This window comes from Cervus canadensis, chromosome 29, assembly GCF_019320065.1.
Source record: "Cervus canadensis isolate Bull #8, Minnesota chromosome 29, ASM1932006v1, whole genome shotgun sequence".
Classification (NCBI taxonomy): Eukaryota; Metazoa; Chordata; class Mammalia; order Artiodactyla; family Cervidae; genus Cervus; species Cervus canadensis.
In genome coordinates this window covers 14937063-14959919 of record NC_057414.1, presented here as the reverse complement: position 1 = coordinate 14959919, position 22857 = coordinate 14937063, and the positions used below count along the sequence as shown (strand labels likewise).

The 22857-nt window shown below is 38.5% G+C and overlaps 1 protein-coding gene across 2 annotated transcripts in view; it reads right to left on the bottom strand.

Annotated features, from left to right (window-relative positions):
- Positions 1-22857, bottom strand: part of DEUP1 (deuterosome assembly protein 1) — a 107167-nt gene that overhangs the window by 52226 nt on the left and 32084 nt on the right. For both annotated transcript variants that reach the window (XM_043452668.1, XM_043452669.1), the window contains exons 6-9: positions 18416-18529; positions 16225-16467; positions 8891-9036; positions 4135-4240 (exon numbers count right to left, since the gene is read on the bottom strand). In XM_043452668.1, the coding sequence (XP_043308603.1) occupies positions 4135-4240; positions 8891-9036; positions 16225-16467; positions 18416-18529 (609 nt within the window). The remainder of the gene's footprint in view (positions 1-4134; positions 4241-8890; positions 9037-16224; positions 16468-18415; positions 18530-22857) is intronic.

Sequence of the window (22857 nt, the reverse complement as noted above, 5' to 3'; positions counted from 1 at the left end):
CTGACACGGAGGGGTGAGCGGAAGCCCGAGGGAAGAGAGAGATGGGGATGGGCCCCCAGGCAGCAAGTGCAGCCAGAGAGGCGTTGAGGTGGGTGCGCTCAGTGAGCCAGAAGCAGCCTGACGAGGCTGGGGCTCAGTGCGCTATGAGAAGGAAGGTGGAGGTCAAGCAAGGGCCATGCACAAAGAGATTTATATGAATTCACACCAGGGAACTTACTTCAAAAACCATTTTTCATTTCATCTTTAAAAATTTCAAGACATAATCTCTAAAAGATTAAGAGTTTGCTCTCTCTCTTCAAACATACCCAGAATAATGTCTTAAAAATATTAACAATTCCTCAATATCATATAATACCCAGGCAGTATCAAATTTATATTTGTATCAGAGGTGTGATGGATGTTGTTAACTTTATCTGTTTGAGTTGAGATCTGGATGTGGTGCACGCATGGAGACCAGCTCCTCTACTTTAAAGCCTCTCTTTGCGCCTGCGTGCACGTGTGTGTCCTCTAAATGCTCTACATACGTCATCTTACTTAATCCCCACAAGCTCTAGTTTCCAGATTAGATAGAAAATTAAGATATGTGACTGTTCCTAAGTCACGTTGCTGGTAACAGGCAGTCTGATTACACCGTGCCATGTCACCTGTCCGGGCAGAGCCCTGGAATGTGGTCCCCACACTGAAAACAAGCCAGAGAGGGATGCCCTAACATGGAAAGTGCTCAGGTCAGGAAGGCAGGTGGTCCAGCCTCAGGCTTCATACCACCAACCTCTCACCTGGATCTAGTCTTTACACTAACATTTTTAGAATTTCAGAGTTGGATGTAACCTTAGCAATCACACGGTCTAACCCCATCACTTAAAATAATAAATGGAAAAAAAAAAGACTCTCAGGGAAGGAACTGGCTGGGTCTAAATTACCCAGTTGTAAGAGCAGAAGCATAGACTAGGAGGCTGGAGTACAAGCACGGTCACCCCAGAACAGCATCACACATCTCCTTTTGTCTCCCATCTCCCCTCTCCAATTTTTTTCCTTACAATTTATCTGATGAACACTGGGGTTGTTCTATAATGTGTCTCAATTTGGATTTTATGATTGCATCCCCGTGATGAAGAATACACAGAACAACTATACAAAAGAGATCTTCATGACCCAGATAACCACAATGGTGTGATCACTCACCTAGAGTCAGACATCCTAGAATGTGAAGTCAAGTGGGCCTTAGGAAGCATCACTACGAACAAAGCTAGTGGAGGTGATGGAATTCGAGTTGAGCTATTTCAAATCCTAAAAGATGATGCTGTTTAAATGCTGCACTCAATATGGCAGCAAATATGGAAAACTCAGCAGCGGTCACAGGACTGGAAAAGGTCAGTTTTCATTCCAATCCCAAAGAAAGACAATGCAAGAATGTTCAAACTACTGCACAATTGCACTTATCTCACACACTAGCAAAGTAATGCTCAAAATTCTTCAAGCAAGGCTTCAATAGTACGTGAACAGTGAACTTCCAGATGTTCAAGCTGGTTTTAGAAAAGGCAGAGGAACCAGAGATCAAATTGCCAACATCTGTTGGATCATCAAAAAAGCTAGAAAGTTACAGAAAAAACATTTACTTCTGCTTTATTGACTACGCCAAAGCCTTTGACTATGTGGATCACAACAAACTGTGGAAAATTCTTCAAGATATGGGAATACCAGACCACCTGACCTGCCTCCTGAGAAATCTGTATGTAGGCCAGGAAGCAACAGTTAGAACTGGTCATGGAACAACAGACTGGTTTCAAATTGGTAAAGGAGTACGTCAAGGCTGTATATTGTCTCCCTGTTTATTTAACTTACATGCAGAGCACAGCATGTGAAATGTCAGGTAGGATGAAGCACACGCTGGAATCAAGATTGCCTGGAGAAATATCAATAATCTCAGATACGCAGGTGACACCACCTTTATGGCAGAAAGTGAAGAAGAACTAAAGAGCCTCTTGATGAAAGAGAATGAGGAGAGTGAAAAAATTGGCTTAAAACTCAACATTCAGAAAACTAAAAAAAAAAAACCCCAAAACTAAGATTATGGTCTCTGGTCCCATCACTTCATGGCAAATAGATGTGGAAACAGTGAAAACGTGACAGACTTTATTTTTTGGGCTCCAGATCACTGCAGATGGTGACTGCAGCCATGAAATTAAAAGACGCTTAATTGGAAGAAAAGCTTCTTGGAAGCTTCTTGGAAGAAAAGCTATGACCAACCTAGATAGCATATTAAAAAGCAGAGACATTACTTTGCTGACAAAGGTTGATCTAGTCAAAGCTATGGTTTTTCCAGTAGTCATGTATGGATGTGAGAATTGGACTATAAAGAAAGCTGAGCACTGAAGAACTGATGCTTTTGAATTGTGGTGTTAGAAGACTCTTGAGAGTCCCCTGGACTGCAAGGAGATCCAACCAGTCCATCCTAAAGGAAATTAGTCCTGAATATTCACTGGAAGGACTGATGTTGAAGCTGAAACTCCAATACTTTGACTATCTGATGCGAAGAACTGATTCATTGGAAAAGACCCTGATGCAGGGAAAGATTGAAGGCAGGAGGAGAAGGGGACGACAGAGGATGAAACAGTTGGATGGCATCGCTGACTCCATGGAAATGAGTTTGAGCAAGCTCCAGGAGATGGTGATGGACAGGGAAGCCTGGCATATTGGAGTCCATGGGGTCACAAAGAGTCGGACACGACTGAGTGAATGAACTGAACTGATGTAGCTTAACATGTTCTCTTAAAATAGTACTTCTAAGATGTGGGAAAAAAATGAATATACTATCATGAAGAAGAAGTATGTTATTTTTTATTATTTTCACAACATTTAGATATTAAAGCATGCTATACTTCAAAACTCTTTAAATGAGCTTAATTTATCTAGCTCTAAATGACTTTTGGCTTTATTAAAAATGTCAATTTTATCACAAAATTAGTGACTAAAAATCATTCTATATTGAAAAAAGAAAAATAAAATACTTGCAAGATTCATAATATATGGCTCTTGTTGGTTTTATTACAGAATGAAAATGCTCTCTCCAAACACTTCCTGGAAACTATAGCTATTTATACACAATTTATTTGCTAGCTTTTCTGCACAGCAATGCGTCATCTAGAGGCCTCCCAGAGCCTGTGCAGAGATTTGTGCCTGGCATTCTCTACCTCCATATCAAAACTAGGCAGAACCAGTAGATTACATCTATCACTAAGCTGTATTACTCTACCTAAATCTATAAGGTTAAGAACAGTATAACTATACTTTGGGAGCCTTTAATCAACCTTTTATTCTAAGGTATTCACTGGGGTCTCCAGTAAAGAATAGTTTAACAAATTATATTTTAAAATATCAGTAAACTTAGTTCCAGGAGATTATGTGAAAAGCATAAGAAAAATGTTCATTAATTCATAACAACTTTTTCTACACTTAATAGTTGTCTCATAGTCAATTTTTCAGGAGATGGGACTTGTCTTTTACATTATTGTATTTCCTACAGAAATAAGCAGAATAGCACTAGTCCTGAAGTGAAGTGAAAGTCACTCAGTCATGTCTGACTCTTTGCGACCCCATGGACTATACAGTCCATGGAATTCTCCAGGCCAGAATACTGGAGTGGAGCCTTTCCCTTCTCCAGGGGATCTTCCCAACCCAGGAATCGAACACTGGTCTCCCACATTGCAGGCGGATTCTTTACCAGCTGAGCCACAGGGAAGCCCCATGACCTTATGAGGTAGGACTAATTAGCCCAGCCCCTTCCTAGAAACAGGAACTTGAGCAACTGGCACAGGCAACTTCCTCACTTATGCCCCTGGCTTGTGGCTGAGTGCCTGGCTGAGCTCTCGCTCTTGCCAACAGCTGCCTTTCAAAGAGCCCAAGGCCCTCCACCTGCTAAGAGGAGCATCCCAGCAGCAGAGTGATGACCTGAAGTTTGTGTTCCCTATGGCTTCACACTGAGAAGTGTCAGAATTAGCAGCGTGGTAGGTTATTGTCTTAGGAGAAAATACATCAATAGCAGGAGGAAGAAGGGAGTGAGAGGGAAGATTTTTCCCCTTTGTATTCAAAGATTTCAGATCTGCCTGGAAGAACCGAACTCCTTATTTGCCATACCTTGTTCAACTCTTTTCCATGATCTGGTGGATCTGGGGACACTGAAAATAGCTCTTTCCTTTTTTTTTCTGATTCTTTAATAGATGGTGAATAAGATGATTCAAGCCTACAAATTAAAATGAATAAAAATTAAACTTGATAAATTGTTATGATTACATTGTTAATTTAGGCCTTTGTAGGCTGAGAGATAGATTATTAGTCTGCTGGAGACATTTCTAGTCACACACATGGCAAGTTCTAATACATTCAGGTTCCATAAGTATTTACATATTTAACTGAGTGCAAATAATAGTGTTAGTGAAAATAAAACACTATGGAATATGGAATTTCAATTATACATTAAAAATTGGCTGAATACTCAATTTGCATATGTAGATAAGATTTTTGGATAAGAAGAAAAAGACTGTTGCATATAATAAAATAGCTTGGGAGCCAGTTTAAAAAAGGAAATACACCTGACCTGCTTCTACATTGTGGAAAGGAACTATGTCAGGATATGTCCGAGGGGAGCAACTGCTCCATAAAGGTGATCCAAAATGATTAAATCTGACAGCCTACCCAGAGTAAGCTCAAATAGTCTATTCTTCAGTTGCCCAATTTATAAAATGGAATAGCAACCACATATGGGCACTAGAGAAGAAAGGCAGGAACTAGTATGAAAAGTAAGATTTCCACAGGAAATTTGAAGAATTAGAAACAGGTAATGTTCACTTCCACATCAGGGAGATTGGTAAAATAAAAAATCACTGAAACATGAAAAATAAAGATAACCATGCTGCCAAAGAATTAAACAGACATTTCTCCAAAGAAGACATACAGATGGCTAACGAACACATGAAAAGATGCTCAACATCACTTATTATCAGAGAAATGCAAATCAAAACCATAATGAGGTACCATCTCACACCGGTCAGAATAACTGCTATCCAAAAGTCTACAAACAATAAATGCTGGAGAGGGTGCCAAGGAAAAGGAACCCTCTTATAGTGTTGGTGGGAATACAAACTAGTACAGCCACAATGGAGAACAGTGTGGAGATTCCTTAAAAAACTGGAAATAGAACTGTCATATGACCAGCAATCCCACTGCTGGGCATACACACCAAGGAAACCAGATCTGAAAGAGACACGTGTACCCCAATGTTCATCGCAGCACTGTTTACAATAGCCAGGACATGGAAGCAACCTAGATGTCCATCAGCAGATGAATGGGTAAGAAAGTTGTGGTACATATACACAATGGAATATTACTCAGCCATTAAAAAGAATACATTTGAATCAGTTCTAATGAGGTGGATGAAACTGGAACCTATTATACAAAGTGAAATAAGTCAGAAAGAAAAACACCAATGCAGTATACTAACGCATATATATGGAATTTAGAAAGATGGTAACGATGACCCTATATGCAAGACAGCAAAAGAGACACAGATGTAAAGAACAGTCTTTTGAACTCTGTGGGAGAAGGTGAGGGTGGGATGATTTGAGAGGGTAGCACTGAAACGTGTATATTATCATATGTGAAGTGGATCACAGGTCCAGGTTCGATGCATGAGACAGGGCGCTCAGGGCTGGTGCACTGGGATGACCCTGGGAGATGGGATGGGGAGGGAGGTGGGAGGGGGGTCTGGATGGGGAACACATGTGCGCCCGTGGCTGATTCATGTCAATGTTTGGCAAAAACCACTACAATACTGTAAAGTAATTAGCTTCCAATTAAAATAAATTAATTAATCTAAAAAAAACTTAAAAAAAATTAAGATAACCATGCAAGAAACGTAGCATGCTTTCCACTATTGCTGGACTAACCTGATAGTGTCTGGGGTTTTGAGGAATGTACCTACCTACAACTGAGCATGATTTTAGATTTCCAAAGAGCCTTTAAAACAGTTCCACAAATCAGAAACTTAAGCCACACATACAAACAAAACAAAATCTGAGAGATGAGAGAAATCATTAATGAAAAGATGGAAAATAAAGGGCTCTTTTAAAATGTATAAATTATACATGTATCCATTCTCCCCCATACTTCCCTCCCATTCAGGCAGAGTTTCTTGTCCTATACAGTAGGATCTTGTTGGCTATCCATTTCAATACAGCAGAGTGTATACAGATACATGTTTATGTATGGCTGAGTCCCTTTCCTGTCCACTATCACAATACTGTTAACTGGCTATACTCCAATATAAAATAAAAAGTTAAAAAAAATAAAAGGTATAAATTAATAGTGATATCCTTGAGGTGCATGTGTCTGGATTAGACTACTTTTTTTTTGGTCATCAAGTATACATGTTAACTTTGTAGAAAACAGAGTTTATCAGAGTATATATACTGCTATAAATTGTCATCTAGGAAAAACCACTGTCAGCATTTTTGTGTATACTGTCTTTTTTGTCTATGCACATGTGTAGAAACACACGTTTCCCATACAATTAGCATGTACTGTACACACTGCTTTTCAGGCCCCTTTTGTTTCCCCTCAGTAATATATTGTGAGCATTTTATCCAGTATTCCCATAAAACATTATTTCAGGATCAATCTTAAATTTGTCTTCTTTGCTATGATTTTTAAATGGTGAAAAATGAAATTTCCTACTTTTAATTCTTTCTAAGCAATTCAGGGAGTGGAATGCTGAACTGAATGGTAAAAACCCCATAATGATCTCATAAATTTCAGTAAGTGAGTGGAACAAACATCAAGCTTTGATGTGGACAAGTTCAAGAAGAAAACAATAATCCTGTTAACATAAAGACATAAAGGAACTATCACTTATCATGTAAGAAGGGAATGTAGGAATCGTTTTTAATAACTCTCAGAACATGTCAGCCCAAGATGCTTCTATAAGAAAAGAAAAAGTTAACAAAATCTTGGCATTAAATGGAGAAAAGTTTTGAAAATAAATAAAAACACTACAATGCTACTGTTATAAGACTATTGTGTGTTTATACTCAGTAGCCTTGGCTGCTTCACCCTAATACAACTGTAAAAAAGAAACAGAATTCAAACAAAAAAACAATAAAGAGGACAGAATCATGTTCAAATGAAAACAAACTAAAACGATGAGAAATTTTCAATGGGAAAGATGAAGGCTGAGAAGACTATGCCCAAAGTCTAAAATACAATAGAAGCTGTGAAAAGTTAAATACCTATTTTTCATCGAATCTCAGAATACTAGAACTGAAGACTATCCTCCAAATGAGGAAAATGTAGTTTGGAGACCAAAATATATACCAGCTTAAATAGAAAACGGTAAGCAGGCATAACAGAAGAGTTGTATTGGCCAAATATGCAAACAACTGCAAGATTTTAGATTAAGTCATATATTCAAGGAAGGCTGGCCATGGCTGGAATTAAAAATTGACTGTGTGAGATAGAGCTCCAGAGTAAATACCTACAGTGCTCTTCATAACCCAAAGCTAGACATGGGCTGAATGGTTTGCTCTTCTAGGAAATTTCTTATGTTTTTAGGCATACACATTCCATAAGTGAAGACATTTTTCACCAACTCACCCCACTGGAACAGTGTCTTACACATAATATATTTCCAGTGGATTTATTAATGATCAGTGGTGATGACATATAGCTTGTATATCTGACCACTCTAAAACGCATACTGGCTAATAGGTGTTCTACCACCCTTGGTTAGATAGATGGACAAGAGGTTACTTTGGGGAATATTAATTTGCTATTTGAAGACCTCAAAGGAATGCTAGGAGGCCCTACAGCTTTGAAAAAATAATGCTTCCCTTGGTGGCTCAGATAGTAAAGAACCCGCCTGTAATGCGGGAGACTCCAGTTCGAGCCCTGGGTCAGGAAGATCCCCTGGAGGAGGGCATGGCAACCCACTCCAGTACTCTTGCCTGGAGAATCCCACGGTCTCTGAGGAGCCTGGTGGGCTACGGTCTGTGGGGTCACAAGGAGTTGGACAGGACTGAGCGACTAACACTTTAGAACAATGTGATCATCTTTCAGTAAATGTCCCTCATCGTTTGGGTGTTCAGTGTCTGAAGTCCTATCACTGATCTGGCATTACCCTTCAGACGTGAGAAGGACTCAAGGTCTACTCAGAACCAGAACAGCAGGGAAGAGTTAGAACAGTCTTATTCACAAACATAAACATTTAATAATCCTCAGCAGTGCCATTTCCTTTGTGGTTATACAGTACACAATTCCTGACTTTAAAAGAGGAAAAAACATCTGCCCTAACAAAACTCTTAATGGAACTGACAAGGTGATGAGTTTAGAGGCCAAAATAAATAAAACATTTATGAGTGAAAAGTTGAGGCTTAAGGCCATCAACATAAAAACATTTGAAAAACATGTAGTAAATTTTATTTATAAACACTGATAATTAAATATAAGCTCTATACTATTGTTCATTCAATATTCTGAAGAATAAAAGTTCTAAGAAAGTCTTTGACTTCATAAGTATGCATAATATCAGAACATGCTATAATTTTCCAGGTAAGTAAAAACATTGATTTTGAAAATAAAATATTCAATAACTTTATTTTTAATATCTAATATTACCTAATAATTAGTAGTATTAATAATTAATACCTAATATTACCTAATAATTACCTAATAATAATTTTGAAGATAAAATAATCACTAGCTTTATTTTTAATATCTAATATTACCTAATAATTAATACAAAACAGACTTTTAATTCTAATTTCAAACATAAGACTCTTAAAAATATTTAAGCATCATATTTTGAACAGTTCTTCTCAGGTTGCTGAGTATAAAAATATACCTTTTCTTATTTTCTTGAGTACTTTGGGACTCTCCTAGTTTTAACAGTTCTCTGTGCAACTGCAATCGTTCCATTTCTATAATTCTCAAGAGATCATCACGTGACTGTAACTCACTTTTCACTTCTGAGAGTCCTGCTTCCATGGCCTAAATAAAAATATCAAAAAATTTCAATGCTCACATTTGGATATCATGATGTATGCAATACATTTTAAAATATTTAATATCTACGAAGCATCCTAATTTCAAATGATCTGATACCTAGTCCTTTGCTGGCTCAGTCTTACAGAATTTCATGCATTTATTCAACAAATATTTACTGAGCTCTTAACTGTGCTCAGCGCTGAGGATACAGGCACAGGATCTGTCCTCATGAGCTCACAGTCTAGTGACAAAGAATCACCCACATACAGCCATGCTATATGAAAGGGGGAAACATAAAAGCATGAGTACCAATGCATAAAATTTGGATTAATGCAAATAACTGTGAATGGCCAAGAAAAACCTAATTTCAAAGCTGGTCAACAAAGTGAATTATAAACTGTGGTCTACGGCTCCATTATTGCCCAATAGTAGCCCTACTTTAGCTGGTAAATAGAAACACCAGCAATGCTGTGAGCCCCGTGTTTAATTTGGATAATAACAGAGGCTTGAGCAAGTTTAGAAGCTGTTGGGAAGGATCCAGCTGGGAGAGAAGGGTTAATACTGACGGTGTCACGGTCCTGAGAAGGTGGGCGAGGTGGGTCCCAAAGCACAAGTGAAAGAACTGCCTAGAGGGGGAGAGCCCCGCTGCCCTCTCAACAGGAAAGAAGGAAGGAAGACAGAATGGGGACGCACGGACGCATCTGGAAGGCGGGGTAGGAGAGGGGCTATCTGTTGGCTTGTATTGTCCTTGTGAAGGACAAAGGCAATGCTAGTGGAAGGAGAGGTGGAGGTGGGGCTTGGGAAGGGAATTTCTGACAGTGGGGAAGGTTTGAGATGGCCTGCAGTCATCAAATCCATTGCCATTTTAACAGATGAGTAAATTGAGGGCCAGGCTTGGCCCAAAGTTACACAGCTCATAAGTGGCAGATTCTGCAATGGAAAAATCCAAATCTTTTGTCTACTAGTCCACTTAGAACATTTAAGACTCAAAAATTGTTTCATGAAAAATAAGTAAAAGAGGCCTGTAGCTTATTGGTAAAGATGGGGGCAGGGCTGTTCTTAGGGCACTGCTAATAAAGACCATAAAAACACTATTGATATTTTCAGAAAGTCATTTGTTTAATAATTCTTTATACATCAATAACAGATTCATTCAAATATAATCCATATACCATAATATTCACCCACTTAAAGTGTACAGTTCAGTGGATTTGAGCATATTCACAAAGTTGTGCAAGTATCACACAATTTAATTCCAGAGTATTTTTATCACAAACCCATCAGCCACCATGCCTCATTTTCCCTTCCTTCCCACCCCCGGCAACCACTAGTGTATGTTTTGTCTCTATGGAATTACCTATTCTGTACAATTCAGACAAATAGAATCATACACTGTGCGGCCTTTTTGTGACTGGTTTCTTTCTCTTGATATGATGCTTTCAAGGCTCACCCATCTTGCAGCAGGTATCAGTAAGTACTTCATTCCTGTTTATTGGCTAATAATACTTAACTGTATAGATATACCATTTTGTTTACTCATCAGTTGATAAGTCATTTGGATATTTCATCTTTTTAGCTATTATGAATAATGCTGTTATGAAAATCACATGTAAGTTTTCATGTGGATATATGTTTCCTTATTAATTCTTATCCAAAATTTCACAGCTTAGAATTATAATTGTGTAGACAGTATAGGACATATGAGGTCCCAGGTAAACATTTTTTTAACCAAAGTCTTAAATATATTGTTTTCTAGGAGACCTAGAGATATTCCTAGCCCCAGATATTCCTAGCTGATTTCGAAATAAATAGGAAAATATGTTCAAATAGATGATTTAATAAAGTTCCTGTCTCAAACAGTGCAGATTTTTCAGATGAGATTACAAATCCAAAATAAACAAAAGAAAGATGAAACAAGAGATTAGCAAATAGACAAATAAACTTGACGTGAATGTCAGGCATTACTTTACTCAATTGAAGAAGGTATTCTCTGGGCTCCCTGCATTGCAGATTTGCCACCAGGGAGCAATGGAACGTGAAACTGCATGTAGAGGAGTGTGCCTGCCTTCCTTGGGGAAGAGGGGTCACAAGAGGGCTCTAACTCCAGACCGGCGAAATGTAGTATCACCATGGGTGAGAACTGACAAAAATTCTGTAAAATCTGAAAATAATGGAGTCTATTTATGTACTGTCATTAGACAATAATACCTAAAAGCGGGACATTTGGAGATATCATTAAGGGATAAAAGGCTTATCTGTGATCCAGCTACACAGATAAGAGAAGTTAAAACTGAAACTTACAATAAATAATGATTTGACACATTTTTCTAACATGTAGGAATAGGTGAAAGCTTTTAATTGACAGCATTATGTAAATTTACTATAGAGTATAAGAAAAGAAGCTTTACTGATAATTGATAGATCGAGTTGCTTTTTTGACTTATGTAATATCCCTTTGAATTCAAAGTCAATAGTACTGGGTTGACACAGAATTGGGGATTTAACTTAGATGTAGTTTAAAATTAGCATGCTTTTGTATAAAAAGTCAAATCAATTATTTGCCAATGTGGATGCAAATATTCAGGAAAATGATTCTTTGGTACTTGATTCAGTTATTGGAACACTGTCAAGTTTATTTGGAACAACTTGTGTGTGTATGCAAGTCTAAAATTTTAACTGTAAATTTTATAAAATCTAAATACAGATCAGGTACTTCCAGTGATACTTAATATACAAATTGAGATGTGCTGCAAGTGTAACATATACACTGGATTTTAAAGGCTAAATATGAAAAGAAATGTAAAATATCTCATTAATAATTTTCTTACATTGATTGGATGTCAAAATGATAACACTTTGGATATGTGTTGTGCTGAATAAAATATATTACTATTATATATTAATTTTACCCATTTCTTATGATGTTTTTTTAATGTGGCTACTGGTAAAAGATTAAATTACATTTGTGTATTATATTTCTAAGGACTGTGTGGCTCTAGTACCTTAATGACACAATAATGAGCAAACAAATAAGGTCATATTTTTTGGCATAGATATTATAAAAATTCAGAACAATTTATTTCTGTCACTGACTACCAATGGGAAATATTGCACACTTTCAAAATGTGAGTGTAGCGCAGCACAGAAAATAAATATATATAATGGAATAGATGTGTCTGCTGACACATTTCAAGGTTGTAGAAAGACAAGTGAGAAGATGTGATTCTGTGAAAATTCAGATGCAGCTGGCATTAAAGTATGTTGTAAATGAAACAATTTTACATACAATAAGTGACAGTAATTCAGACTGAAATGGTTCTCTTTTTAAATGTATGTGCAAGATGTGGAGTACTAACATATGACAGTTTTGCAAAAACCGACAAGAAACTTCTTTCTAAAAACACTCACTGGTTATAGTGATTATTCACCTCTAATTATTCCCATTTGGTAAAACGTAATTTTTGTAAAACAAGTTTCAGGCCCATCTGTTTAGTTATAAAATTTTTAGACATCTTGAAGTTTTTGAAGCAAATTATTTGTCAAAAGTCTTTTCATTAGAACTATAACACTTTCTGGTGTGTGAAATTTAATCCAGAATAGTCTGAATTGCTTTTTTTAAATAAGTGAATCCTCTGTAAAGTATAAAATGGAGATGTTTAAATTTACTAATGCTCCTAGATCCAAGGATATATAGTTTTTACACTAACAAAAATCTGTAAAACTAATTTTGGTACACTTTCTCATAGAAATTGGTGGATTATGAATAAATAAATTCCAGTCACAGTAAAATTTATCATTAACTCTGGAAAACATCACATGTACAGTTAGAGAATTACTGGTGAAGTCTATGAGAAAAATAACATTTCAAAATTTAAAACAAGGTCTCTCAGCCTGAGCAAAATTTACATTTGGTCTGCACAATTCTTCATTGTGGGGTTTGTCTTGAGCATTGTGAGACTGTTAGCTGATCAGCAGCAAGCCAGACCTGTACCCACCAAATGCCAATAACACCCCTCTTCTCTGCAGTGATGACCAAAAACACATGCAAGCTCTGCTGAGTGCCGCTGGGCAAGAAAAACCAGCTCGCAGAGAGTCACTGATTTACAGGAGCATCAGCTCCCGGGTGGCTCATGGCGGAGATGGTTAGGAATCTGCCCGCAGTGCAGGAGACCTGGGTTCGATCCCTAGGTCAGGAAGATCCCCTGGAGAAGGGAATGGCAACCCACTCCGGCATTCTTGCCTGGAGAATCCCATGGACAGAGGAGCCTGGCAGGCTACAGTCCATGGGATCTCAAAGAGGCAGACACGACTGAGCGACCAACACTTCACTTTCAGAACAATTAGGCAATTAAGATAGTTATATTTATAAACTTCAGTATAAATATCAATCAAATATTTTATAATTATATTGACTTCTGTAAGTAGCTGCATTTTTATTTTTTTGGTATATATTTAGGAATGTTAATAAGTTAAGTACATTAATAAATGTCTATAAGCAAAAGTCAAAGTGGGTGACATGGACTTTCATTTTTTAAAAAATTTTATTATTGGAATATAATTGCTTTACAATGCTGTTAGTTTCTGCTGTATAACAATATGAATCAGCTACAGGTATACATAGAGCCCCACCCTCTGAGCCTCTCTCCCACCCAGCCCTCATCCCACCCGCCCAGATCATCACAGCACCGAGCTGAGCTCCCCGTGCTACCCAGCAGCTTCCCGCCGTCCATCCATCTTATACGTGGTGCCTTATATATGGCAGCGCTCCTCTCCCGGTCTGTCCCACCCTCCTTTTCCCCTGCAGGGACCAGGAATTCGTTCTCTGCATGTGTCTCTATTCCTGCTAACGTGGGCCTTCCTCAGCCCAGACAACCTACAGAGCCTTCTCAGGAGGACAGGTAAGCCCCCCACTCCAACCCTGCAAGTCTGTAAAGATCTTGGGTGAAGGATGAGTCATATCATGGGTTAGAAGGGTTAATCAATATGGCAATCATGCTAAAGGATGGACACCATGGCCTTGGCCATCGGGAGGTTCACGTCCTCTACCTCCCAGTGATGCATTCACTCTCAGGCTGCACTTTCTCACTTGTCCACAGGAGCCCGAGTGTGACAGGGTGAGCAACACAGGCTCGCGTTGCTCACACAGAGAGCAGGGGTTGTGATCTGGACCGGGAATGTTAATTTATTAATGCTTCTCAATGCACACACTTCCTCCATTTGCAGCCTTCTTTCTTTTAACAAGATTCTCCAGTGTACTTCTTGGAAAAGTATAAAAGATGAAGTTCTGAGAAGGAGAAAAGTGGGGTTGATAAAGGAAAGCCTTATAGAGAAAGTCAGTCACGCTGCCATGAAAGGGGAATAGAACCTCTTCCTAGAATACTGGGCAAGAATAGAGATTTCTATTCCACATGTGAGCCAAGAACCAAAAGCTGAACCTCTGTCTATAAAAGACAATGTTCTTGGTCCGTAATAAGTCCAAACAGAACTCTTTGGGGGGAGATTAAAAGGAATTAATGTTCTTGAAGAATCAGGACCTCACTAAAAGGTAGAACCAATCTTCATAACTAGAGCTGCGGAAGAAATATGTTTCAGGCAAATCAACGAAAACAGAACAAAATAGGTCGGAGCAGAAAACAGATTCCTAGGGACCAGAGCCAAAAAGACCTCAAGAAAGGACAAAGAGAAGTCCTCAGTCTGAGCAGGATAACCTGAAACAAGGGGAGAATATTCAGGTAATACCCAGAAAAACAATTTCATTTACTGACTGTGACCCTGCTGCAGGATTCAACCACTACAAAGACAGCTACAAAGATGTAAATATAAGTTGCCTTTGACGCAGGGCCAGAGGCGTGACCGGTGGCTCCTATCCCGGGAGATGAAGGGGAAGCAGGCCCCAAGGGGAAGGGAAGCCCGTGAGAAACCCAGCTCCGCCAGCACTGCGGGGCTGAGCCCTAGAGCACAAGAGGAGGTGCTCGTCTCATTCACCTTCTAGAAGCCAGAGAAAACAGCATCAAAGTCTTTTCTGTTTCTAGAAACTGCATGAGGTCCTCAGCATTGAGTATTTGTGGTTTAGCTTGGCTTGTTTGTTTACATCTGCTTTCTCCTGTGTATTTGAATAACAGCCCCTCCTCCAATGGAGCTGGAGTTTGGAGTGGGGAGCTGTACTTCTCTGAGAAGGGCCGCAGGGCAGGAGAAGCCGGCAGTCTGTGTTCTGACCCCTTGCCAGCCTGGGGACGGGGGACCCAGACGGTGGATGTAGAGAAAGAAGGGCAAGGATGAGGCCCACGTGTCATCTCACAGACAGCGCAGCAGGAGGAGGGAGGCAGTCGACCCAACACTGAGAAATGGCCCTGGAAGAAGGGCCTGAGGCGGAATACCTTAGAGACACACTCAGGAGGTGACCTGGAGCCCTGATCTCCAGCTGGGGAGGAAGAGAGTGGGACTCAGAAGTGGGCTGACACAGAGGAATCGGTAGAAAGAGGCTGAAGGTTTGCAGGGGGGAGGTCTGATGGAGAATGCGAGAGAAAACCACTGAATGTGTCAAGTAACTGGGACAGCCATGAATATGAAGTACACACTTCGGCAAGAAGTTGGTCATGACCAGTTTTAACGAATGCTACATAACCTTCTTAGTGGTTCCAAGAGAGAGACAAAAAAAAAAGTTTGAGTTAAAAAAATTAATCCTTGGAAAAACCACTGATCATATCTATTAACATGGAGTCACCTCAAAAAACAAAACTCTGGGCTACTATTTGGTAAACCATTATGATAAACCTAACAGTGATAAATCACAGGGAGTGATCCACATGCCTTTCATCGAGGTGATTAGAGGGTCAAACCCTCAATGGTTTCCTGAGAGTCAGAGGCACAGGGTCAGAGAATGAACGTGGGTTCAGAGGCTGTGGACTGGCTAAAGAGCCACGGTGTTTAGGAACAGAGGTCTGTGAGAGACCAGTGTCCTATTGCGCTGGTAATTACTACTGCGTTGCTGAAGGTCCCAAGAGCACCTCGCGGGGGACAGTAGGCACAGGATCACTAAATTCACTCAAGTAAGAATTACTTATCAAGAGGAAGTGTGAACTGAATTTACATGTGTAATAAAAAAAATTAGCTTTCTAATCCATATACCTGTTGAGTCATCATTTGTATAACTCAAGGGCAGTATCAGTTGAAAAATAAATAAATCTTTACCTGGCACTGTCTTTGGTACATTTTCAGTTCTTGTAAGAGCTTCTGATTTTCATCTTGTAACTTATTCCTGCTTAATGCTATTTCACTCACAGCTGATTTTAACTTTTCAATAACGAATTCATCTCTTTCACTGGTTTCACAAGTGGAATCTGGTTCACATATCAACCGAGGAATTTCAGGGTTGCTGTCTTCTATGTCCTGTTTTTTACCGTTTGGCTGAGTTTGGTAACTTTGTGCCTGTTTCTGAGAAATTTGAAAACTGTGTCAGTGAAGTGGGGAATGTCTAAGCTTATATATAAAGTTCAAGAGTGACTGAAAAAATTAGGAAAAAATCTTTAAATATATTATTAGATAATGAAGCTCTGTCCTTCATAATTCAGCCTAGTATTTATTCTAAAACCTCAATTTCAGATGGCATAAAGAGAAGTCATATTTCTATAATCTCAGAGCAAAGATGCAGAGGGCTTTGGGTAGGAAATTCTTATTCAGCAAAAAATAAAATATAGAAGATATGAAAAAGAGGAAAAACATATGGGTTTAATTACACAATAGTTGAAAATGTCTCTATGACCCAAAATAAACAAATCTGGATTGTAAAAAAAGTTGTCAACACATATAACACGTGTAATTCCCAAAGTACAAAAACTTCTACACATCATAAGAAAGGGCAAATAGCACAAAAGAAAAGTGGGCAAAGTCTGTACACAGGCAATTCACAGAACAGGAAATGAAAAAAGCTAAGAAACACATGAAGAGATGCTCAACCTTACAAGCAGTCAGAGAAACATAAAGCAAATCAAGCCAACATTACTATCAGTTTCTCAAGTTGGTAAAAATCAAAAGACTGATATTCCATGTTGACAAGACAGGAGTGGTCTTTGTTCATGAACTGTAAATTGCTATCATTTTTTTTAGAAAATAACCTGCTAATATTGATTAGAAATATGAATGAACATACCCTTTGGCTCAACAAACATTTCTAAGATTTTTATTTAACAAAATGAGAGTATTGGTATTTAAAGATGTTTATACAAGGACATTTGTTACACTACTGTGTAACAGCAGAAAACTGGAAACAACCTGAGTGTTCATTAATAAAGAAATGTTTGAAAGAATTATGGTATATCTACTATATACTATGGTGTATATGATATATATATATACACACACACACATATAATAAATACTCTGAAATATAATTAAGCAGCGACTCAAAAGGCTATCCACAGCTTATTAAGTAAAAAAGCAAAATTTAAAAAAGAAACATATAATTTCATCCAAACAGATTTTCATATGTGTACAAACAAAAGAAAAATTATGTGAAGATAAATACCTAATTGTTTACCTTATTGGTATTAAATGGATAAGAATGGAGTAGAGGATGAGGTTAGCAATTTTGTCAGATTATTTTGTGCTGTTCAGGGAACATGTATAACATATTCAAGTAACTTAAAGAAAGAATGAAAAAGCAGCATATACGAAACAAACAAAACAGCATCTTACTGGCGTGAATGAACTTTCCAACTCCCTAGGCAAGCTTCCAGCTGGTTACCACCTGCACCAGCCCCCAGGCCCGCCTCCCACACACCCTCCACCCAGCCAGCCCAGTTCCCATTCAGCGAACTCACCTTCTGCTCTCTTGCCTCAGGACTTTGCTCTTTCCACTACCCTGAATACATTCTCTCCTGTCTCAAAATACCTCCCTTCTTCCCTTCTTCAAGGCCCACGCCGCGTTCCACTCCTGCTGGAGGACGTGTCCTGACTATCTCAGTTCAAATTTTTCTCTTATTCCTGTGACCTCGAAAAGGATTTGAATCCTTTCCATTCACTTGTCATTAATTATCTGTCGACCTGTACCTGTATTATCTCTGTGTCTAGACTGTAAAGTTCTAGGGGGCAGGGACCAAGCCTTCTTAAACGTAAACGACTTGTCATATGCACACAAAAACATGCTATTTAATGACACAATAACAATGGAGACTTTTAATAGCACCACCTTCTGGGACATATAAAGTCATTAACGATATTTCATGCACTTGTAACTCTACCTAGTGTTGGACCTACTCTGGTTATTTTCCGTTGCTTGGCATTTCTATCTGTAGAAAGATTACATGCTGAGTGGTAAAGAGAGTAATAGTGTTTAACCTCTAATTTATTCTAATTTAGTATTAGACAGTATTAGAAAACGTACCTGAAATTGATTACACTTCTCAGATAATATTTTTTGTTGAGCATCTAAAGAAACCAGATGAGTCTGATACAGTATCTCTTGTTTGTCCCATTCTCTTGATTTTGCTCTAAATTCCTTTAATAGAGAGAGAAATAGAAGCTAAAAAAAATGATTCATTTTAAAGCACAATAAATAAGACCTTTCATTTGCACCTTTGTTCTGAGAAAAAAGTATGAAACTTAATCTGCATTTTTTTTAAGAAATAAGGATTTTGTTAAAAATGTTTTTCTTGTAACAAATACTGATTATTAATAATGGAGTTTTAAACAACTCTTTGCATCAACCAGTACTTCCTTTTTATTTCCTAAGCGGACACCAGAAGTTTTTTTCCCTTCTTTATACTCAGTCACCAAACCTGCTACCTTGTCTGTGAGGGGTGGGGCTTGGGCTAATTTAGTGACTTTGTCCCCTGTGGCTTTCAGGGGAAGCCAAGAGCAATCCGTTCTCAAGAATGGAGCTGCTATCTCAGGCCTCCCTTAGGCAGAACCAACTGGGCTGAGCTGAAAGAAGGGGCGCTCAGTTCTTCACGCTTTTGCTCAAGTTGTGTCTTCATGGAGAATGATTATCTGTTCACAGATTTACAAGACAAAAGGATGTGGCTTTGGGGACCCTGAAGAAAACTTCAGGGCTTCAGGCTTCCCTGGTGGCTCAGCTGGTAAAGAATCTGCCTGCAATGTGGGAGACGTGGGTTCAGTCCTTGGGTTGGGAGGATCCCCTGGAGAAGGGAACAGCTACCCACTCCAGGATTCCTGTCTGGAGAATTCCATGGACTGTATAGTCCATGGGGTTGCAAAGAGTCAGACATGACTGAGCAACTTCCACTTTTTCTATTTTGCCTGGGGCTGGCCGTTATATCTTCTCTTTCTGTCCAGGCTGTAAACAACTTAAGACTAAGTACTACAGATTTCATTACTTTCGTATTGCTTCATTTCTTGAATGTACAAAGAAAAGCCCAGTACTAGTATTTCCAGATATGTAAGCAGTTCTCACTAAATTTTGCAAAGAAAATAACACGGTTGGAAATAAACTCTATAGCTACTGAGTCCATATGAGATATTACTGAATGTAGATACATGGCATGAACATATTTGATGTTTCCAATCATCAATTCAGCAGTATTAAGCATCTAGTGTCCAGCAGGTACTGTGGAAAGAGGAGGATTTAAAAATAATACATGCTTAAAAGAAACAAATTTTTCAAAGGAAAAAAAACAAGGACTGAGGGCTTCGCAGGTGACTCAGTGGTAGAGAATCTGCCTGCCGATGCAGGAGACCCCGGAGGTGTGGGTTTGATGCCTGGGTCTGGAAGATTCCCTGGAGGAGGGTGCTGGCAACCTACTCCAGTATTCTTGCCTAGAGAATCCCATGGACAGAGAAGCCTGGCGGGCTACAGTCCACGGGGTCACAAAGAGTCAGACACGACTGAGCACACATGCATATAATAAAGTAGGGAAATGTACATGTAAACAAATGATTTTACGGTATTAGTACAATATAACAGTGCCACGTAAAAGTCATACAGATGATGCCATGATTGTCTTAGCCATCTCCAATAATACATCAAATTGGAAAAAAGTTCATTTGAACTATTTTGAGAGATTGGTGGTGTTTCAAAGATGGCTGAAATGACTGGATTGGCTATCCAGGAAAATAAATATACTAATTTAGAGAATGAAAGCTATATCGTGTTTAAAATGAGAATATGCATTTCACGTTTTCTACAGATTAATGATTTTAAAGAATTTGGGGGGAAATCTTCATTTTATAAATCCACAAGCTCCCAAATAATCAGTGAGGGAAGACTTCACTACTAAAGTAGTAGGCTTTTATAGTAATTAAAAGTGACCTGAAATTGAGTGATGGTAATAAAGTTGGAGAAATACAGATAGATCCTGTTTTAAATGTATAATAATACCCTGATACATAGACTATATTTATTAAATTAAATGGAGACAGTTCATTTAAAGTAACTGACTTTGATTCTGACATTTGACAGTTTTAAACAAGGTACATGAAAACAGGGTCTTCAGAAATAGTGACAAATTTATAAAACTAGGCTCTAATAAAAAAATAGGTTAAATTTTCAAATCAATACAAGGTGCATTATAAAAAATGCTTAATTTAGGAAGGAGTTTTTAGAGTCTGAATTAAAATGTGGCTAAGGTTGACTTGCACAGTTCACATCTTGCAATAATATGATATGAACTGTGCAATAATACTAATACTTATAGATATAAATGCAATAATACTAATATACACACCCAACAACCTCAATCTTGAAAATAAACATTTCCCAGCATGCTATAAGAGAAGGCAGGAACATTGGTCTCTCCCTTAAAAATTCTACAACAGGTAGAAATGAGGCCAAGAATCAGGCCAAACAAGGCTACAAATGTGTGTCATGAACTTGGCAGCTGGTACTTATAATAGTCCTGGCTTTCTTGGTCTTAGATGTATTGGTTTCAAGCGCACACTATCCAGTCGTTATGGGGCCATGCAGAGACTGAGAAAGAGACTGTAAGAATTTTGTAGAGACTGGAGATATCAGCCGAGGGTCCAGTTCTGGCACGTCTGTACACTTGTCTAACCCTTCAGATTAAGTTCTCCATGGATAGAAACCTTTTCTGGGTCTTTAAGGTTGAGAGTGGATCAGAGGCATTAAAATCAGTTTATAGCAGAAGTTATATTGTTAAATATATATTTTAATCCCTCTACTAAATCTTGAGAGGCAGAACGAACATTTCTTTAGTGACTACTATAGGTCAGGGACTCTATGAACCTTCATTTGTAAGATAGTTTTAACTTTTTCTTATGAAAATTTTCATACTTATATAAAAGCAGAGAGCAAAACAAGCTCCCATGTACCCTACACCCAGATTAACTCCTGTCAAGTCAGTCCATCTGTATCTCATCTCTACCTTTTTCACTCGAGTATTTTAAGGCAACTTTCAGGCCTCATGTGTTTTTACCGCAGATGCTTCAGAGAGCATCTAAACACACATACACACACGTTTTCCTCTTCCATAACCACAACGTCACTTGTAAGACAATCTTAACCCCCATTTATTGGTGAAAAATGTAATCTCCGTGAGGTCATCAGCTTGTCCAAAGGTCACAGGGCAAATAAGCGAGACAGTCAGGCCCTATTTTAAGCTGTAAACTGTCAAGTTCTTTCACTGGAGCAAGCTGTTTCCCACTGTTCAATCACTGTATCAGTGTATAAATGTTTGTCCCAAAGGAGAAACATGCTTAGATGTAGGCTAAAACTGGAACAGTCCATCTCCTACACATTAATTTTTCAGCTGCCTCTAAACAAAGACAGGTACATGAAGTGTTTCCTTTATGATATAGATGAAACTGTATTTACATATTATGCTTAAAAATTTTGTATAAATACAAATATATCACATATTTGCTACTAATTTCCACTATAATTTCATGAGGTACATTTTACGTATTTAGATCTCTAAATGTAAAGTGTGCACAAAGTACTTGATACTAATTTAAGGCTTTTTCTTTGAACAATTTATATGAATGTAGTTCTCCCACTAATCCCCATGAGAAGTCAATCAAATGAAGAGTCAGTGATTTAACTGCATTTTCAGTGAAAGCCCATGTATATTATATCACAATCTTTGAGCATTTTCTGTGAGACCAGAATATTCTAAAAATAAGTCTAGTTACACCATTGCAAGAGGCAGGAAGTTATACAAAGTGCATTTTCCTAGAGGGTCATCCTTACTTAGTGGTAGTAATTTTATATTTTTTAAAATGTATGTTTCTTATGCAGTACAGTATAAAATTTACTGGAATTTAAAAACTAAAGCCAAACACTTCCAACAAAATTCTTGAAATAGGCTGGTTTTAGGGCTGTAGTTTGAGTGTTTTGTTTTGTTTTTTTTTCCTGCTCTGAAAAATATTTTGGAGGAAAATTTTGAGAAGGGCTGTTAACTGAAGAGTTACATGACAAAGATGAAGAAGTATAAAACAGGACAATGACAGTTAGGAGGAAGACAGAGGTAAGAGGCATTAGACACAGAAAGGGGCAAAGCTGGGCTGGAATAGGAGTAGTAAGAAAGGAAAACATCAAAGGTTCCTAAGAGGTTTCTACCTGGCTGATTGGGACGCACAGTGAGGGAAGTCAAAGTCACTCAGTCATGTCCAACTCTGCGAGCCCATGGAATTCTCCAGGCCAGGAGTGGGTCCAATACTGGGGTGGGTCGCTTTTCCCTTCTGCAGGGGATCTTCCTAACCCAGGGACTGAACCCAGGTATTCTGCATTGCAGGTGGATTCTTTACCATCTGAGCCACTAGGGTGGCCAAGAATACTGGAGTGGGTAGCCTCTCCCTCACCCAGTGGATCTTCCTGACCCAGAAATGAACCGGGGTCTCCTGCACTGCAAG